The sequence below is a fragment of the Cucumis melo genome, chromosome 6 (assembly GCF_025177605.1).
Source record: "Cucumis melo cultivar AY chromosome 6, USDA_Cmelo_AY_1.0, whole genome shotgun sequence".
Taxonomy (NCBI): Eukaryota; Viridiplantae; Streptophyta; class Magnoliopsida; order Cucurbitales; family Cucurbitaceae; genus Cucumis; species Cucumis melo.
In genome coordinates, this window is record NC_066862.1 from 12,472,893 (window position 1) to 12,490,803 (window position 17,911).

Below are 17,911 nucleotides of genomic sequence, written 5' to 3' on the forward strand. Positions count from 1 at the left end.
TAATAACTCAAGAAATTAATTATCTGGCAATAATACCATATATTATTAACAATTATAATATATAAAAGTACTAGTGTAATTTATCTAAATGACATCTATAAAATATTTAAATAGCAATTGAATGAATAAACAAGGACTCTTAGGATAAAGTAAAGCAAAAAGTTACATTTATTTAGCTAATTTTATCCTAAAACATTCGAAACCAGCCAAAAAAACTCTCAAATAATTTAAAATTGAGCTCACCATGAACCAAGCAGAAACAACACCGACCAAAAAAGGCTTAAACGGCCCCAAAAATGGAGAACTTACCCAAAATAAGTCAAACCAAAGCTGAACCAAGCGTCAAATGTTGAGCCTAGCCAACTGAACGAGCCACTGCCAAGCCATTAGTGAAAGAAATATGAAATATACCAATGTTGTTATCAATTGACTCTAATGGTAATAGAAAAGATAAAAAGACACCACGCTGATTAAATATTTAGGTAATTATGATCAAAAGCAATCCAATTACTCTTATTGAGACCGTCATGATCTATTTACCAAAAAAAATATCAGATTATATTTACAATAATTTTCATTATGAATGGGTAAATATGACCGAGATCAAAAAGGGATGATAAAATTATTTATAAGTTAAATAATTCATATTAACAAGCAACCTATATGCTTGAAGCAATCCGAAATGGCTGCTAACTTAAAATTCTTATAATTCACACTAATTTTTTTCCAAACTATTTGAAATGGTTATGACCTCTACTATTTTTTCCACTGCAGTAACAAACAAGATATTAAAAAAAATGACTCACTTTCGTTTACTAAACACGTCTTTTTAAAAAGAGGAATTATGTTAATACACATATTTTGACTTACTTATCTTATGCTACAGGAAGTTTGATATTTTGTGATAAAACGCAAGTCTTTAAATTTTAAATTATCTCATTGCTTTCCCATTAGCAACATGTAGTCATACACCAATAGAGATCAAACCTTTAGCAACACATAAAATGCATCAATAAACATAGCATTCAATGATGCGTTGACATAGTTGATGAACACCCAACCTTTTATGTTTTTTACTATTGCACCACTAGAAGCAAAAAAAAGATGCGAGATTACAAATGGCAAAAGGATCACATTATTACAACCTACGTCAACATCATTTAGCTTTTGTTGACGTTTTTTCCACTTTTTTTTTTTTTTTTTTTTTGGTCATGTAATTTCCAAAGTGTTATTTGCATGTATGATCTATTAACTTGTATTTTAGGGTATTTACATCGGTCTTTTACTAATCAGGCCAATATGCAACATTCCTTCTGAAGATCACAAGTGAGTTGGGTAAAATATGTTGACAAGATAATATTGTGAGCATCATCAACCGGAACTTCTTTCCTGCCAACGATTAAAGATGAGTGTTGGTAACCAAACAAGATAACAACTATCGGAAATGTTGAATAAGAAAAATATATACAATATACCATGGGGGATTGACTCGAATTATGTTTCCAACTTCGAGTTCAACATTGCTGCAAACACGTGGGCTGAAAATAACAGTCATTTTTTCACCTTCAGTTGCAATGGATTCATCACCACTTTGCAACAGAGAGCGCTTCACAATCAAATGATAGAAGTATCATTTCGGCAAAATGGTAAATTCAGTGAAGAAACTATATGAGCAGGAAATATAAATTCCTCAACAAATGTGAGACTTGAGTTTTTGGAGCATGACAGAGATAAATCAGGAACTACAAAACAGGGAAACAAACTGTGCGTTCCTCTTGCCTCAACACACAGGATAAGCTACAGAGACGACCGCCAGATGCCGTTTCGTCTCCCCATACTGCTGCGGCAAGTGCAAATCAGCAGAGGAAACATTAGCCCATCTGTTTTCTTTTTTATTTCTTTGTTTCTTTGTTTCTTTCTTTCTTTTTTTTTTTTTTTTTTTTTTCTTTTACTACTTTATAATTCCAATATATACCCAACTACTACTTTCACAGTAACCTACCATTTATATTTCTGACTTTCGATTTTAACAAGATCCATTGAATAAACAATCGGGCAAAAAGAGAAAAAAACATTAACTCATCAACATATCTAACCCAAGGCAAAGGATTGACAAAGGTGATTGTTGAACGAGATAATAACAAGACAGTGAGAAGGAAGAGTATAACATACTCATTTCAATTACTTCACTTAGATTCCTAACATATTTAAATTAAACAGGCCATTTTATTCACCTTCAGTTGAAATATCAAATAGAAATTCCCAATCCATGAGAAAGATGTATGATTTTTCATATTACTCTTCTCTAAAACACAGAAAATACCTCCATGTCTATAAAGAGGCAAGAGCATACTGTTAACTTCGCATCCAAGTATCTTGATAGGATCTTTACATCAATGCAGCCTAGCGCAGTAAAAGAGATGTTAAGAACTAAGGTATGAAATTAATGGAAGGATTTAAAGTATTGATGATGATGATAAATACCATTTGGAATTGTGCTGCAATCTACCCCATTCAAGAAATTGATCTCTAGTTCTTTTTCACTCTGCATGACTCGCTGCAGCTTTCCAAATAAGCCAATTCTGTCAGAATGGACGAGAGCCAAGTACTAGGTCAACTGTTCCGAAATTATATGATTGAATTCAAATTTGGCAGACTTCAGCAGTACAGAATTATAGAGTTTAGTTCTGGTTTACCCTAGTGGATTTGGCACCCCGATAGTCCTTTCAGCGTCCATACATGCAGCAACTAAAGCTTCCTCAAATCTATCTGTAATTGATTGCTCCTTTGTGCATAGGCCAGCAAGTTTCAACTTCTGATCGTTGACCTGCACAAGCATATTGGAACAATGATTTGCTTACCAAGCTAAATAAACTATTTGCACCACCATAAAAACCTACCTCATGGTCACTTGCTGATTCGTCATCCACGGATATAGGGGAATCTTCACTGTCAGTCCTATATCTATTATGCAACAAGAGCCCTGTTCTCAACAATTGGGAGCATTCTCCCCCCAAGTTGGCTACCCTACAGCAAATGGAATTTAATTTTTTTTTTATAGAACTATAGCAACTGGAACTTAATTGAGAATGACTATTCCATACAAGAAATTGTGCGACGATAAAAGTTAAAGAAAGCTCAATACTTGCATTTAACAATTTATCTTTCTTTTTCCTCTTCTTCTTTTTTTGGAAAAGAAACGGAAAACCTTTCATTCCAAAAATGAAGATCAGCCTAATGGGCAAGGAAGAGTCTTGTGACATTTGATATTTTTCTCCTTCTAACTTAACCTCTGGGTAAGATTAAGTATAACTCTTTTGGAGCCTTTCACAACACCTAAAATTATAGAATGACAATATGAAAAACTTGAAAGCTTTCGGTATCTTGTAACTTTCCTTCCTGATGTTTTAAAAAAATGAACAATATTATTCTATGTTCGAGCTGTCCAAAAATAAAGTTCTCCTATATCCACCGGAAAACAAAGGTCATTTATTACAAGAAGTTAATTTTTTTGCTAATTGGTAGAGGAAATACGGGGTTAGACATATTGTAATGCCTCTCTTTGGTTCTTACTTCTACGTTTTTTTTGTAATTATCTGTCATCCTTTTGTCCTCGATTAAAGACAGCTAAGGCTCCATTTCGTCATTTTTTTCCTTGCAGTCTCCACGTTGATTGGGCTGGGTTTTTCTCTGGGATCCTTATTCATCAGAATGATGATCCTTGATTAACATTGATTAGAAGAAAAAAAGAAAAAAAAAAGGTGAGTTTCTGCCTCAATTTCTGCAAACCAACATGATAGATTACTATGCATCAAAATCAATAAAAAAGATCCAAAAAGTTAATCGACAAATGTTATTAAAAAACGTCATTGTACAAGAAGCTGATTGAGAGGTTAAGGAGGAGGCATATTTTGGGATCAGTTTTCAGAACTAAAGCATTTGAATGCTTAGAACTTTCATTATTTTATATATTGTAATACATTTCAGTTCCTAATCTTGAGATTAGGTTCCTGTCAAATTGGCCATTAGGTGTACCCATACGAAAACATTGATTATAAGGTAACTAGGGGCATATTAGTTATTGGATGAGGGGTTGGAAATAGAATGTAAGCGAATGCTTAGGGGGGAGATTTTCTACTAAAATTTTGGTTTTAGAAGTCATTATTTCAAAGCTCCGATTCTGCATATTTATTGTTACTTAGCTTTACTTATATTAAGATGCTTCAGAAAGTTTTACAAATAGATTTTGGGATGCATTAAAAAGTTAAAGAAACAAATATACCCATTCGTGACTCCACCCAGTGAACTATTCTTATCTTTAAGGCCATCTAAAAGCTCAGAAATTGAACTCTCAGTATTTCCACAGTTCAGTGCAGGTCCTACGTCAAATTGGTCGTCAAATTCTTCCACCAAATCTTCGAGGCATTCTGTTGGATACTTGTCAGTTCTAGATGTAATGGCATCAAAGGTCTCAGATAAACTATGAACCTTGGATATGGATGCCGAGCAGAGTCTATCCTCACAAATAACGGAGCATGATTGTTCTTTCCTCTGTGAATGAAACATAAATTTAGGTTTGGCTTTGCCTCTTATTCCTGCAGCAGTATACTTGATAATCAATACCACCAGAAGTTCATAAACTTTAAGAAAATAGTAACATGTAAAGAAAAAAGATAAGCCCATGGAGGATTGTAATCATAAATATTATTAGTAATTGATTGGCTCATTTATCTTTTTTTTCTTTTAACAGAGACAAGCTTCTTTATTAATAATAACAAGAAACTGACCCTCAAAGTATAAGAGAATTATACAGAGAGCGAAAGGGCAAAAACAGATATAAACAGTAACAAAATCAAACTCAACAATAACAACGAACTAATCAAAATTCTCTAACCAGGAAAAACAAATGATTGGCTCATTTATGGCTTCGATCCAACTAGTTAAAGAAAGGAATTTAAGTATCCAATCTTTACAACCACAAACAGTGGCGGATTCAGAAATTTTATTGACAGGGGATTTATAGATTAGTAAAAATAATCTGAAAAAAAAAAGATGTAAGAAGTGGGCCTTGAACCTAAGTCTAGAAGGGGCTAAGTGACAAATTTTCCACTGAGCTAATTTCAGAAACTGATATTATTTTATTTTATATATATATATATGTAATATAAAGAGCATAAAGTGGGAGAGGGGGGGCTCGGGCCCCCAGTCTATGCTAAATCTGCCAGTGACTACAAGCAAATTCATTCAACTGTCAGCTAAAATAGTGCTTGTTTTTTGGCCTATGAGAATGTGCATCTTTTCGTTTAATAAGAGTTCTATTGACCAGTAATCATGTGCCAGGGGTGGGCTCCCCTTTCTATTTCGTATTTCCCTCGTTCTCTTAAAAACATAAAGAAAACATGTGACAGTTCTCTCTCTTCCACCAACCAACAAACACCCGAGACAATGTAATGTAATACGAAATCACCAATCAAATGATTCATTAAGCAACTATTTAGTGTCTGCCACTTGAATGGTGTTTGATGGCTTAAATGAAATGAAGAACTGTGAAATATTATCTAAAGAGATGCTTTAAAAAAATGTTTTTCATTGAAATTATGGAAAGACAGAAAGCTATGACACCCATCCTCCATGTTGCCAAAACATAGTTTGTAGTACCACTACTCATGGAATAAAAAGATATTTATTGCTATTTTATTGGCTTTTGAGGCTTACACCTTGAGGCAGCTCTAATCGTTAGTCATGAGTATAAGGCTTCTTTGATCACAAGTGAGCTGCGCCTACGTTAAGGTGCACTAAAAGCTTAAGATCCGTTGTGCCTCGTGAAATGGCTACGATATAAATATCAGATTATTGTTTGTCCTTCAAAAATATAAAAGTCCACTTATGTATTCATGCCATGTCATTATTAGCAGTAATTCACGACCACCATCTAAAGAAACATTGATGACAAAATTTAGAATTTATAGTCCAATAATGTTAAGAATCTTTTTTTTATAATATTTATTAAAAAAACAAGGTGACAATTGATAGATGCGAGCTTTTCTATTTATATTATATATCATTAGAATTAGTGGGCTTGGCCCTTAGAGTATTTTTGGAAAGGATACGGAAGATTTTCCCTAATTCCTAAGTCTTTTCCTTTTTTACTCCTTATTGTATTCTATTTATTCTCTCACTTTGTTTCTATTGTATTCGTTCGTCAGAAAGAAAGAAAAAAAAAACTAAAAGCATTGTGTTTTTTCTCCCGGTTCTCGAGTTTCTACGTAAGTCTTGGTTTCGTGTTTATTGCTTTCAATATGGTATCAGAGGAAAAACAATAACGAAACCCTAGAAACCAACCCATAAGAAACCCAAGCCACCGCCACCGCCGCCACCATGGAAAAACTACTCCAAAGGATTCAGACGCTATCGATCTATCCAATGGGCCAACCCTTGCCGCCGTCCACACAACTGTCTGGCTAGAAACAACCTCATGCGCCACCTCTATCAAGCACATGGGACCATGCACCGCTTCCCTTTCATCTCAACGCCCATCCTAGCCTCCTCTACGCATCGTCGTCTATCCAACCAGCCTACCCTACCAGTCATCCACCGCCAATCACCGCCGAACAGCAACCTGCAAAATTGTCAAATCTGTACAGCAATGCAAATCTGTCCGTCGACTCTTTACAATAACCTTTCTTCCATGGGAACGGGGCTCACCAACTCCATAAAAGATCGGGGATTGAAGCAAGCGAGTCATCGACACCCTCTGGTTATTGCCAGCCATATGTTTGTGGTCTTGGGATTAACCAAACCTACAACACAGCTGTTTTTGAAATTGGTGCATCCTAGGCACAATCTAAATCGACCGATCTACCGATGTATTCAAAGAACCCGGTAACCTCGCTCCCTAATGTTCCTTCGAATTATATAACTAACTCTTTTTCCCCATTTTACTATACTGTAGAATAATTGGAGGTCTATCAGAAACCAATCCTCGTATGTGACACTGCAAGAAACAATGGCACACCAAGGATCAGTGTTGGAAACTCCACGATCGGTTCCCAAGAGGTAACAAATGTTCCTCCCAAGAGCAACAGAACTTAGGGCATACCAATGTTAGGGAGATTGTCAGCACCTCTCAATCAACTAGCTCTACTGCTAGCTAAACCAACCCTCCTACCCTAGGCGTCATTGCTCAGACAGGTATGCCTCAGTCCCTTGGCCTTTTTAGTGTTGATGGGAAGAATTCCTGGATTTTGGACTCGGAGGCCATAGATCACTTGCTAAGTTTTTCAAAGCACTTTGTCTCTTATACCCCCTGTGCCGGTAATGAGAAAATCCGGATAACTAATGGCTCTTTAGCCCCAATTGCTGGCGAAGGACAAATAATTCTCTTTGACGATTTCTCTCTCCATAATGTTTTGCATGTGTCTAAGCTTTCTTACAATTTGTTATCTATCAATAAGATCACCCGTGAGCTACACTGTAAAGACTACCCGGCATAGTAGTGGACCTTACATCCTTAACAATGATACCTCCAGTAGAAGTATCTCTAGGACTAGTTTACTGTTTTCCTATTTTAGTACTTCTGGACATGACTTTATGTTGTGGCATTTTCAGTTGGATCACCCGAACTTACTTATATGAAATATTTGTTTCCCCATCTATTTTCTAAAATTGATGTCTCCTCTTTATCTTGTGATGTGTGTATTTGGGCAAAACAACATTGGGCTTCTTTTCCCTCACAACCATAAACCCACATAACCGTTTACCCTTATCCATAATGACATTTGGGGCCCTTCCAAGGTCACCTTCTCCTCTGGAAAATGGTGGTTTGTAACCTTCATTAATGATCATACCCATCTTACTTGGGTCTACCTTATCACTGATAAATATGAAGTTTCCTCTATTTTCCAAAACTTCTATCACACTATTGAAACACAATTCCATTAAAAAAAATTGCTATTATTCGAAGTGATAATGGTCGAGAATTCCAAAACCATAATCTTAGTGAATTTCTAGCCTCCAAAGAGATTGTTCACAAAACTCGTGCGCCTATACTCCTTAACAAAATGGGGTGGTTGAACAAAAAAATCGTCACCTTCTGGAAGTAGCCTATTCCCTTATGCTATCAACTTCCTTTCCTCCATACCTGTAGGGAGATGTTATTCTTACAAGCAGCTCATTTAATCAATAAAATGTCTTCTCGTATCCTCCACCTTCAGACTCCCTTAGATTGTCTTAAGGAGTCCTACCCCTCTACTCGTCTTGTTTCTGAGGTTCCTTTTCATGTGTTCAGGTGTACCGCTTATTTTGACCCTAATCAAACCAAATTTACCCCTTGAGCTCAATCATGTGTGTTTGTTAGGTATCCCCTTCATAAGTGCGATTATAAATGTTTTCACCCGTTGTCCAGAAAATACTTTGTCACTATGGATGTTACTTTCTGTAAGGACCGACCCTACTTTCCCGTTAGCCATCTTCTTCAAGGGAAGAGTGTGAGTGAAGAGTCTAACAGTACCTTCAAATTTATCAAACCTACTCCTAGTACCGTGTCTGACGTTGATCCTCATCCCATAATCCTACCCGCAAACCAAGTTCCCTGGAAAACGTATTACAATAGGAATCTCCGAAAGGAAATCGGGTCCCTTACTAGTTAGCCACCGACTCTAGTCCAAGACTCCAAACCTCCTCGAAATAAAGGTATGCAAAACCTTACTGAACCTTGTATTAATAATATGATGAGCGAGAATGACAAGTCTGATGTTGTTCTTGAAAATGTGGAAGAAAAGTACAGTGGTGATGACACTGAAGTCAGAACAAAAACCAGTAATAATGAAGTTAAACAGAGTCATACAAGGAAACTTGATGAGTATGATCCCTCTCTTGACATTCCCATTACTTTGAGAAAAGGTATCAGGTCTTGTACTAAACATCTCATTTGCAACTATGTTTCCTATGATAATCTCTCTTCACAGTTCAGAGCTTTTACAGCAAGCTTTGACTCTATACCAAAAATTATCTACACTGCTTTAGAGTGTCCTAAATGGAAGAATGTTGTCATGGAAGAGATGTAGGCTCTTGAAAAGAATAGAACTTGAGAGATTTGTGCTCTACCCAAGGACACAAAACTGTGAGATGCAAATGGGTGTTCTCTCTCAAATACAAAGCAGATGGTACTCTTGACAGACACAAGGCAAGATTAGTTGCAAAGAGATTTACTCAAACCTATGGTATTGACTATTCAGAAACTTTTTCTCCAATTGCTAAGTTAAATATTGTTAGAGTCCTGCTATTTGTAGCTGGAACAAAGATTAACCTCTATACCAGCTGGATGTTAAGAATGTTTTTCTGAATGGAGACCTTGTGGAGGAAGTCTACATTAGCCCCCTGCCTGAATTTGAAGCCCAGTTTGGTCAACAGGTGTGTAAACTCCAAAAATCCCTATATGGTCTGCTACAGTCTCCTAGAGCATGGTTTGACAGATTCACTAACTTTGTCAAGTCCCAAGGGTACAGTTAGGTGCACTCTGATCATACTTTATTTACAAAGGTTTCCAAGACAGAAAAGATTGTCATTCTAATAGTTTATGTGGATGATATTGTTTTGACTGGAGATGATCGAGCAAAAATCAATCAACTAAAGCAGAAAATGGGTGATGAATTTGAAATCAAGGATTAGGAAAATCTGAAATATTTCCTTCGAATGGAGGTGGCCAGATCTAAAGAAGGTATATTCGTATCTCAAAGAAAATACAACCTTGATTTGCTAACCGAGACAAGGATGTTGGGATATCATCCTGCTAACACTCCTATTGAATCCGACTGTAAACTAGGAAACTCTTATGATCAAGTTCCAGTTGATAAAGAACAATATCAGAACCTTGGGGGTAAACTAATTTACTTATCTCATACTCGTTCTGATATTTCATTTGTTGTGAGTGTTATCAGCCAGTTTATGTAGGCTCCCATGAGAAACACATGGAAACTGTCAACAGAATTCTGAGATACTTGAAAACAACACCTGGTAAAGGGTTGCTATTTAGAAAAACAGACAGAAAGACCATTGAGGCATATACTGACTCATATTGAGCGGGATCTGTTGTTGACAAAAAGTCTACCTTCGGTTATTGTACCTTTGTTTGGGGAAATCTTGTAACTTTGAGGAATAAGAAGCAAAGTATTGTGGCCAGGAGAAACGTTGAGGTCGAATACAAAGCTATGAGTTTAGGAATATGTGAAGAAATTTAGCTCTGGAAAGTCTTGTCAGATCTTCATTAGGAAAGTGAGACACCATTGAAGCTTTTTTTGATAATAAAGCAGCTATTAGTATTGCTAACAACCCAGTTCAACATGATAAAACTAAACATGTTGAGATTGATCGACATTTCATCAAAAAACGACTTGACAGTGGAAGCATATACATTCCATACATTCGTTCGAGCCAATAGGTTGTTGATGTTCTCACCAAGGGGCTTCTCAGACAAAACTTCGACTTTTGTGTTAGCAAGTTGGGCTTCATTGATATTTACGTCCCAACTTAAGGGGGAGTGTTAGAATTAGTGGGCTTGACTCTTAGAGTATCTTTGGAAAGAATATGGAAGATTTTCCCAATTTCCTAAATCTTTTTCTTTTTTACTCTTATTGTATTCTATTTATTCTCTCCCTTTGTACCTATTGTATTCATTCATCAGAAAAATAATAAAACTAAAAACATCATAGTTTTTCTTCCAGTTCTCGGGTTTCCACGTAAGCCTTGGTTTCGTCTTATATATATATATTAAAAATATAAGAGTAAATTAACCATTATGTCAAGTGATGCTTGTTTTTACTCGTTCCTTTCTTTTCTTTTTAATAATTTTTCAATGTTCTTCAATTTAAACTCAGGCTTATGCCTCATGTCACTTCAAAACTTATATTATATTTCACCACTTTAAAGGAAAAAAAGTTTCAAGGGCTTTTAGTCTTTAAAACATTAATGAGCGGAAACATAATTAAGCCATGGAGACTCTCCTATAATAAGTCTTCCTACTTCAGAACCTGTAACCATCAAAGGTCAAAAGATAAGTGAGCCTAAATACATACTGGAAAAAATTACCACAACTAACTAGGAATAGGGTAGTCCTTTATGTAAGCTGCATGCTTCAGAGTAGCTATATGGAATGAACAACAGGAACCACTATTATTCACAACCTTAACTACCTTGGTTTCTTTGCTTACAGGAACCCATGAGCATACACCATTTTTCCTTTTTACTCGCACAACCAGGAGGGCTATCTTCATTTAAACTTTTGGTACTAGATGCAGGGGATAATTCTAGAGCACATTGCTTGCCTTTCCAAAGATGTGAATAACAATTACAATTCTAAGTTAGAGGAGAAGCATGGTAGAAGACACAAAATATGGGACCACTTGAAAAGCCCTCTACCACCCAGTTACAAAAGGAGCAAGATGATGAAAAGAAACAAAAAACTCATTTTCCTATCCAAAGTTATAGGACTTTGCCTTGAAACAGGGTACAGAGAAGATACTTCACCTTTGAGCCTTTCCGGTCTTAAATTGAGCTGAAGTTCTTCCTAGTAAAGTTTAAAGAAACATGAGTCAAATACGGTCAATTTGAGACAAGGACAAAAATAATTCAACCTGAACAGAAAAAATCACATCCAAGAATGGACAAGACCAAGTATTGAAAGAATAATTATAAATAAATAAACAACAATAGGCACAAATTTTAATTAGTATTCAAAAAGTTACAAAGTAAACACTCCTTTAGTAATGAAATTAGAAAGCTATAAAGCAATAAGAAAAGCATCTAAACCATAAACATCATTTAAAGTTATAACAAAGCTCACCAACAAGAATTGATCTCATAATTACTCAAAAATAGTTATAATCATTAGAGAGCATTCAAAATTCTTATGGAAAATAACTTCTTCTTTTTTCATGATTCAGAAGCGTGTCTTAGAAAATATAAGAAATCAAAATAGCTAACAGTATTAAATATCCTGATTTTAGAAAAAAAAACATAGCTAAAAATGGGAGTGAAAATTAAAACTAACTACTACTGGAAGTAAGATAGTTGGGACGCTATTCTCAAATAAATTAGGCAAGACTAATAGTGAAGACTATTTAAAGCTTAAAAGTATCATCTGTGATTTTATGATTGTCTAAGCAAAAAAGAACTTCAATCATCCTCGAGAAAAAAAAATAAGTTTCCATTTAAACAACTAAAAAAAACACTCATACAAACCTTTTCACTCACTTCTTACAATACTTGGGTTTTTTTATATTCAAACCACTTCTAGACAGACACCGGCATTTATTTCAAAGTCAATTTCACGAGCTAATAAATATTTCATTCAATACAGAGTTGCAGAATAAGTTCAAAGCTTGCACGTAATTGATAAAAAGGCAAACAAAAATTAACTAATACCTCGTTTCATAACCACTTAACTTTTTATTTATGAACATCAACTTTACAAACACTACATTCATCTACTGCTATCGTCGTTTTGTTATCTACTTCTTAAGATGTGATTTCAAAAACCGAATTTAGCTTAGAATTCAGGTGTTAGGGTTCGAGTGTTTAGTTAGGGAAGAAGAAAACCATGGTAGTAAATTGGAAGAAAACAATAATTTCCAATATCACTATCACTAGTTATTTTTAAAAGAATAAAAATATCAAAGTCCTAAATATCGGCATTCAAGACAAAACGTTGAAAAAACCCGAAACAAGGTTAAGGGTAAACAATGAGATCAGAGAGAACGAGACACAAACCTTTCCCTCGGAAACTTCTTCAATTGAATCAAACTCATCGTCCTCTGTAGCGATCATATTAGGAAACAAAGCCAAGAAATTAATCATCGGTATAGGAGGGAGGAATTAAAAAAAAAGAGAGAGAGAAAAAGAGAGAAAGTCTAATAACCGGGGTAAAGGAAGTACCGGAGATGTCGCAGTCAGAAACTGCATTCGCTTGCATTTCTCTACTGAAACAATCGGAGATCGGCGTTGGCAACCGGAGAATTGAACAACAAAAGATTTCAACGACGAAGGCGATGCATAGGAAATGGATAGAAGCTTTTCAAAGTCTCTGTGAGGAGAAGAATGTTCCCGGGAGAGGGTTTCATTTTCCTTTTGTATCCCGGTAATGGTACATTTGTTGTCCTGACTTCTAAACACAGTTTTTATTTAGTTCCTAAAGTTGTAAAATGTTACTTTAGTCCTCCAAGTTTAAAGTAAGTTAGTTTCAATTCATGCCATTTTTACAAAACCCCAATGAACGTTACAAAACCTTATTGAAAATTAGTGTAATTGATATTTGATCTTCCTAAATGGATCAATTATAATGAGTCTAAATCACATATGTAATTAGATTGTTTTTAATTGTATTTATTTAGAATTGTAAATTTTGTTATATTTACTTTTACCTTTATTGGTACTTCTTAGAGTCAAATAGTAACGATAACAATAACTAGCAATAATAAAAGTGTCAAAATTCATAATCTTTATCTTTGGAACAATAACAATAATCATAATCATAATAGTAACCATAATGGTAACGGTAATGATGCAACATTTTTCAAGAAATAATAATGGTAATAATAATAATGATAATCATAACGTAATTTCAAGACACAATTGTTTCAAAAACAATAACAATAATGATAATCGTAATTTCAAGACACAATGGTAATCAGAACAAAACACAAGTATATAGTACACTTGGCTTGTCAGGTAGGTTGCCTTTTTTTATTACAAATTCAGAAGTGGATCTCATATATCAATAATGAAGGATAAAAGCTCTAAGCAACGAAAAATTAACAGAGACTATGACTCAATTTTAATTGGAAACCTAAAAATATCAATCTATTGGCAAACTAGTTACAAAATTAATTTCTATGGCTATGGCTAAGCATGTTGTGAAAAAGGAAGTAACTTACTCACGTTGACGTATCTATATCTACAAAATTCCAAATTGGAAAACACCCTTTGAGGAACCAATTGGAAGGGAAGGGAATTATGAGGGAGTGATAACCTTTTTTTAGAGAATTTGAGAGAATTCGCATTCCATAACTATTATGTGAATTGCTTATAACTCTCCTTCGACAGACAGAACAGAGAAGTTGGAGAGAATCAGGAAACGTGGAAAAACCACTCGCGTTCCCTATTAATTTTATTTTATTCAATTAATAATATTATTAATTAATTAATTAATATTTTATTTAAAACATATTTAAATAATATCTCTCACACAATCTATAAAATTTACTTAATTTAATTTAATCAAATTTAATTAAATAAAATTAAACTAAACTATTAATTAATTCTCTAATTAATTAATTACTAAATTAAATATTTTATATTTAATTTAATCTAAATTTAAATCATATTCAAATATAAATTTCTCTCCTAACTTATAATTTTAATATGTATCATATACACATTAAATTTTAACCTATAGTTTTAATATAAATCTCATTCACATTAAGTTAATATTTGAATTCATTCAAATATTTCATTCTCTCGTAAATTAGTTTTAAATCATTTTCAAAATTAAATTTAATATAAAGCATCATCATACATTATATTAATTTTCAAAGTAGATTTGAACATTTCAAACTAAAACCAATATAAATAAATCTCATTACCCTTAACGAGCTAGGAAGGGGACTTAATGGATCTACAGATCATGAGCTACAATGATATGAGATCAATTGCCTAAACTCACTAACCACATTAATCAATATTCGTTAATTGTGTGTACACTTCACTAAAGACTCATAGCTAAACTATTCTCACTGTAGATATATTTCTATGTCCACGGATATAGACCAATACCAGTAAGTTAGTCCAAGTGTTCGTAACACTAGCTGAGTCAAATTACCGCACAACATAGGTGGAGATGGATTTGAATCAAAACTCTATAAAACGTCTTATATCTCAGAGTTCTCCCTATCTAGGCGAGAGTATAAAGAAGCTCTGATTTTATGGATCGGTCTCGGTCAATTACATCGACCCTTTCCCATCTCGGCTACTATTGAGTGGTTTAGGCTATGGGCTTAGGCTTGAGGAGACCATGGAGACCATATTGAAAGAGGGACAAAATTGATAGACATTGAGGAGAAAGGCGAAAGCCACTACAAGAAAATGGAGCATTCCCGACGCCGAAAAGCACGTCGGCATAAAGAACGTCGGGAATAAGGGCTTTCCCGACGCCCTCAACAACGCGTCGGGAGATGCGTCGGGAAAACCATCTTTCCCGACGCACCACGAAGGCGTCGGCAAGAATACGTCGGGAAAAGGGGTTTTTCCCGACGCCGTGAACAGTGCGTCGGGAGCGGCGTCCGGAATAGGGGTTTTTCCCGACGCCGCGTGAAACGTCGAGAAAAGGGGTTTAATGAGCGTCGGGAATTTCCCTTTTCCCGACGCATTTTGAGGGATTTTCCGACGCCACGTCACTGCGTCGGGAAATCCCCTTTAAATTCGTTTCAGTTCTGTGAATTACAGAACCGAAACCGAGAGGAGCAGAAAAAGAAAGGAGAAGAAGAAGAAGTCGCCGCCGTTGAAATTTCCTTTTGTTCCGCCGCCGTCCGTCGCCGACCGCCCTCGCCGTTGTTCCTCGTCGCCGTCTGCCACTTTAGGTAAGTGAAATATGTAAATTTATTTAGTTTAAGTTTATGTTTTAGAGTTTTTTTTTATAAAAATTAGTTTAGGGTTTGTTTGTTTTTTTGTTTTTTTGTTTCAGAGTTAAAAAAAATGTATGTATTAAATTAACGTATATTCAAATTGTTTGTTAGATAGAGTTTATTGAAATTGTTTAAAGTTTTTTTTTTGTTTTTGTTTTAGTTTTGCTTTAGTTAATTAGTTTTAGGATTAGTTTTAGAATTTAGATTTTGAAATAGTTTTAGGATATAGATTTTGAATTAGTTTTAGGTTTTAGTGTTGAATTTGAATTTGAAGTGGTTTTAGGATTTAAGATTGACGTTGAGATTGAAGTTGAAATTGAATTTGAGATTGATAAAAAATTTGAATGTGTAGAGATTTTTGAGGTTATATTGAATTGGGAGGGGGGTGTTTATTGAATTTGAGATTGTGATTTAATTTGAATTTAAGATTGAATTTGAGATAAAGATTTAATTTGAATTTTGAATTTGACACTAAAACAAATTAATTTGAATTTAAGATTATATATCTTTGTCATGCCAACAAAGTGTCTTCATGCTCATTCTATCATTTTGTTTCTTTATGTATAATATAAACTTCTTTTTGATATCCTTCCATTATTCAATTCAATAATAAACTAGAAGCCAAGATATAATTTGTCCAAAATGCTATCTATTTCATTTTCAACAACAACTACAACAATAATTATTAAGAAATGGAATTACTACTTATCTAGGGAGAGGGAGGTTTAAGTTAAATTGAAAAATGTTTGTTTTCTATGTCCATAGCCATTATGTCATATCGACGATCAAATTTTATGGAGACGGACGATATGTTCCTCCAGTTTGAGGACGATTTAGATAATAACATCGCGGGAGGGTCTTCATCTGTGGGCGACAATACGGGTGAGTCTAAGAATTTTCTTCATTTTAACTTACAAATATTTCATGTTCTTTTTTCTAACTTTATATGTTATTGTCTATTTATTGAGCAGGGTCTTCTTCTCAACAAACGACTCCGACTTCTAGGAGACGTGCGCAGTCTCGACTCTTGGAGTTAGAGCGCCACGTTGCAATAAATGGGCGCATTTCGATGACGATCGCCCCTGGTGCGGAGAAGCCTATTTCTCCACACGCCGTTCGTTTCAGCCAAGCGATAGGCGTGTGCGTGCGAAAGACATTTCCCGTCCGCTGTCTTAAGTGGACGGACGTTGGGAGAGAATACATTGAGGTCGTCAAGGGCGACCTCCAGGTAATTAAATGCACTACACATTTATATATGATTTCATTTGAAACATATCTAACTTTAACCAATCTAATGTGTTATGTTTGTAATGTGCAGCGATTGTTTGTGCTTGATTTCAATGATCAAGCAATGAACAGGTTTGTTGAGCATCAGATGCTCACGACCTTTAAAGAGTTTCGGGCCGACTGTTATAGACATTTCAAAAAGTACAGCGACCCGGAGGAGACTCGTGCCAACCCACCAAACGCATTGGTTGGACGTGATGAGGATTGACACTTCCTCTGCGACCATTATATCAACCGTGCATTCCAGGTATTTGTCATGATTAATTATGATAACAAGTTTTTATATGTATAAGAAATAAACAATATAATTGTTATAATGCAGGAGCAATCACGGACAAACAAGGCTGCTAGACAGAAGCAGCCTTACAATCATAGTAGCGGGTCCAAGTCGTTTCTACAACGACAGTATGAGCTCGCTGAAAGAAGAGGGCAGCCGATCGATCGTGTGGAATTATTCCGAGAAACACACGTTCGAGCTGGGACATTCGTGTCGCAAGCTGCCGAGGATGCGCATGTAAGTTATACCCTTATTAATTATCCACTTTTATTATATATTTTTGCGCGTTACCTAACATAATTTTTAAATTTGTTGCAGAATCAAATGCTGGAACTCCAATCCCAGCCTATCCCAGAGGGTAGTCAGCCACTCTCTGAGGATGAGATATGCGATTAGGTGTTGGGTAGACGACCAGGCTACTCAAAAGGCCTTGGTTGGGGACCCAAGCCGAAGGCCCGCAGAACGGCAAGTGCAAGCAGTTCGTCGACATCTTGTTCGCAGTCCACACAAAAAGAGATTGAATTACAAGCTAAACTTCATGAAGCTTTGGAACGGATTGAAGTACAAGATAGAAATCACCAAGCATTAGCTTCACAAGTGGAAGCTACGAAAAAGATGATTGAAGACCTAACTCGTGCACAACAGGGACCACCATATGATCCCTAGCTCTGCG

General features: G+C 35.3%; 2 protein-coding genes across 5 annotated transcripts; one reads left to right on the plus strand and one right to left on the minus strand.

The window, feature by feature from the left end:
* Nucleotides 1-988: 988 nt before the first annotated feature.
* LOC103496198 (uncharacterized) lies at nt 989-13,151 on the minus strand. 4 transcript variants are annotated; one of them, XM_008457959.3, is made up of 10 exons: nt 12,931-13,150; nt 12,766-12,809; nt 11,524-11,563; nt 4,283-4,595; nt 2,901-3,027; nt 2,697-2,827; nt 2,485-2,582; nt 2,324-2,403; nt 1,476-1,606; nt 989-1,389 (listed from the first exon to the last, which is right to left on the minus strand). In XM_008457959.3, exons 1-10 carry the CDS (start codon nt 12,965-12,967, stop codon nt 1,290-1,292), a joined length of 1,101 nt encoding a protein of 366 aa, XP_008456181.1. In that variant the 5' UTR covers nt 12,968-13,150; the 3' UTR covers nt 989-1,289. The 4 variants fall into 4 exon arrangements, with proteins under 4 accessions (XP_008456181.1, XP_008456183.1, XP_050941681.1 ...); XM_008457961.3 differs by having other exon boundaries at nt 1,360-1,389; nt 1,476-1,538; nt 12,931-13,151; XM_051085724.1 differs by lacking the exon at nt 989-1,389 and having other exon boundaries at nt 1,475-1,837; nt 12,931-13,151.
* Nucleotides 13,152-15,476: 2,325 nt separating this feature from the next.
* LOC127149809 (uncharacterized) lies at nt 15,477-17,434 on the plus strand. Its single transcript, XM_051085786.1, has 4 exons — nt 15,477-15,629; nt 16,440-16,556; nt 16,646-17,208; nt 17,284-17,434. Exons 2-3 carry the CDS (start codon nt 16,445-16,447, stop codon nt 17,167-17,169), a joined length of 636 nt encoding a protein of 211 aa, XP_050941743.1. The 5' UTR covers nt 15,477-15,629; nt 16,440-16,444; the 3' UTR covers nt 17,170-17,208; nt 17,284-17,434.
* The last annotated feature ends 477 nt before the right edge of the window (nt 17,435-17,911 follow it).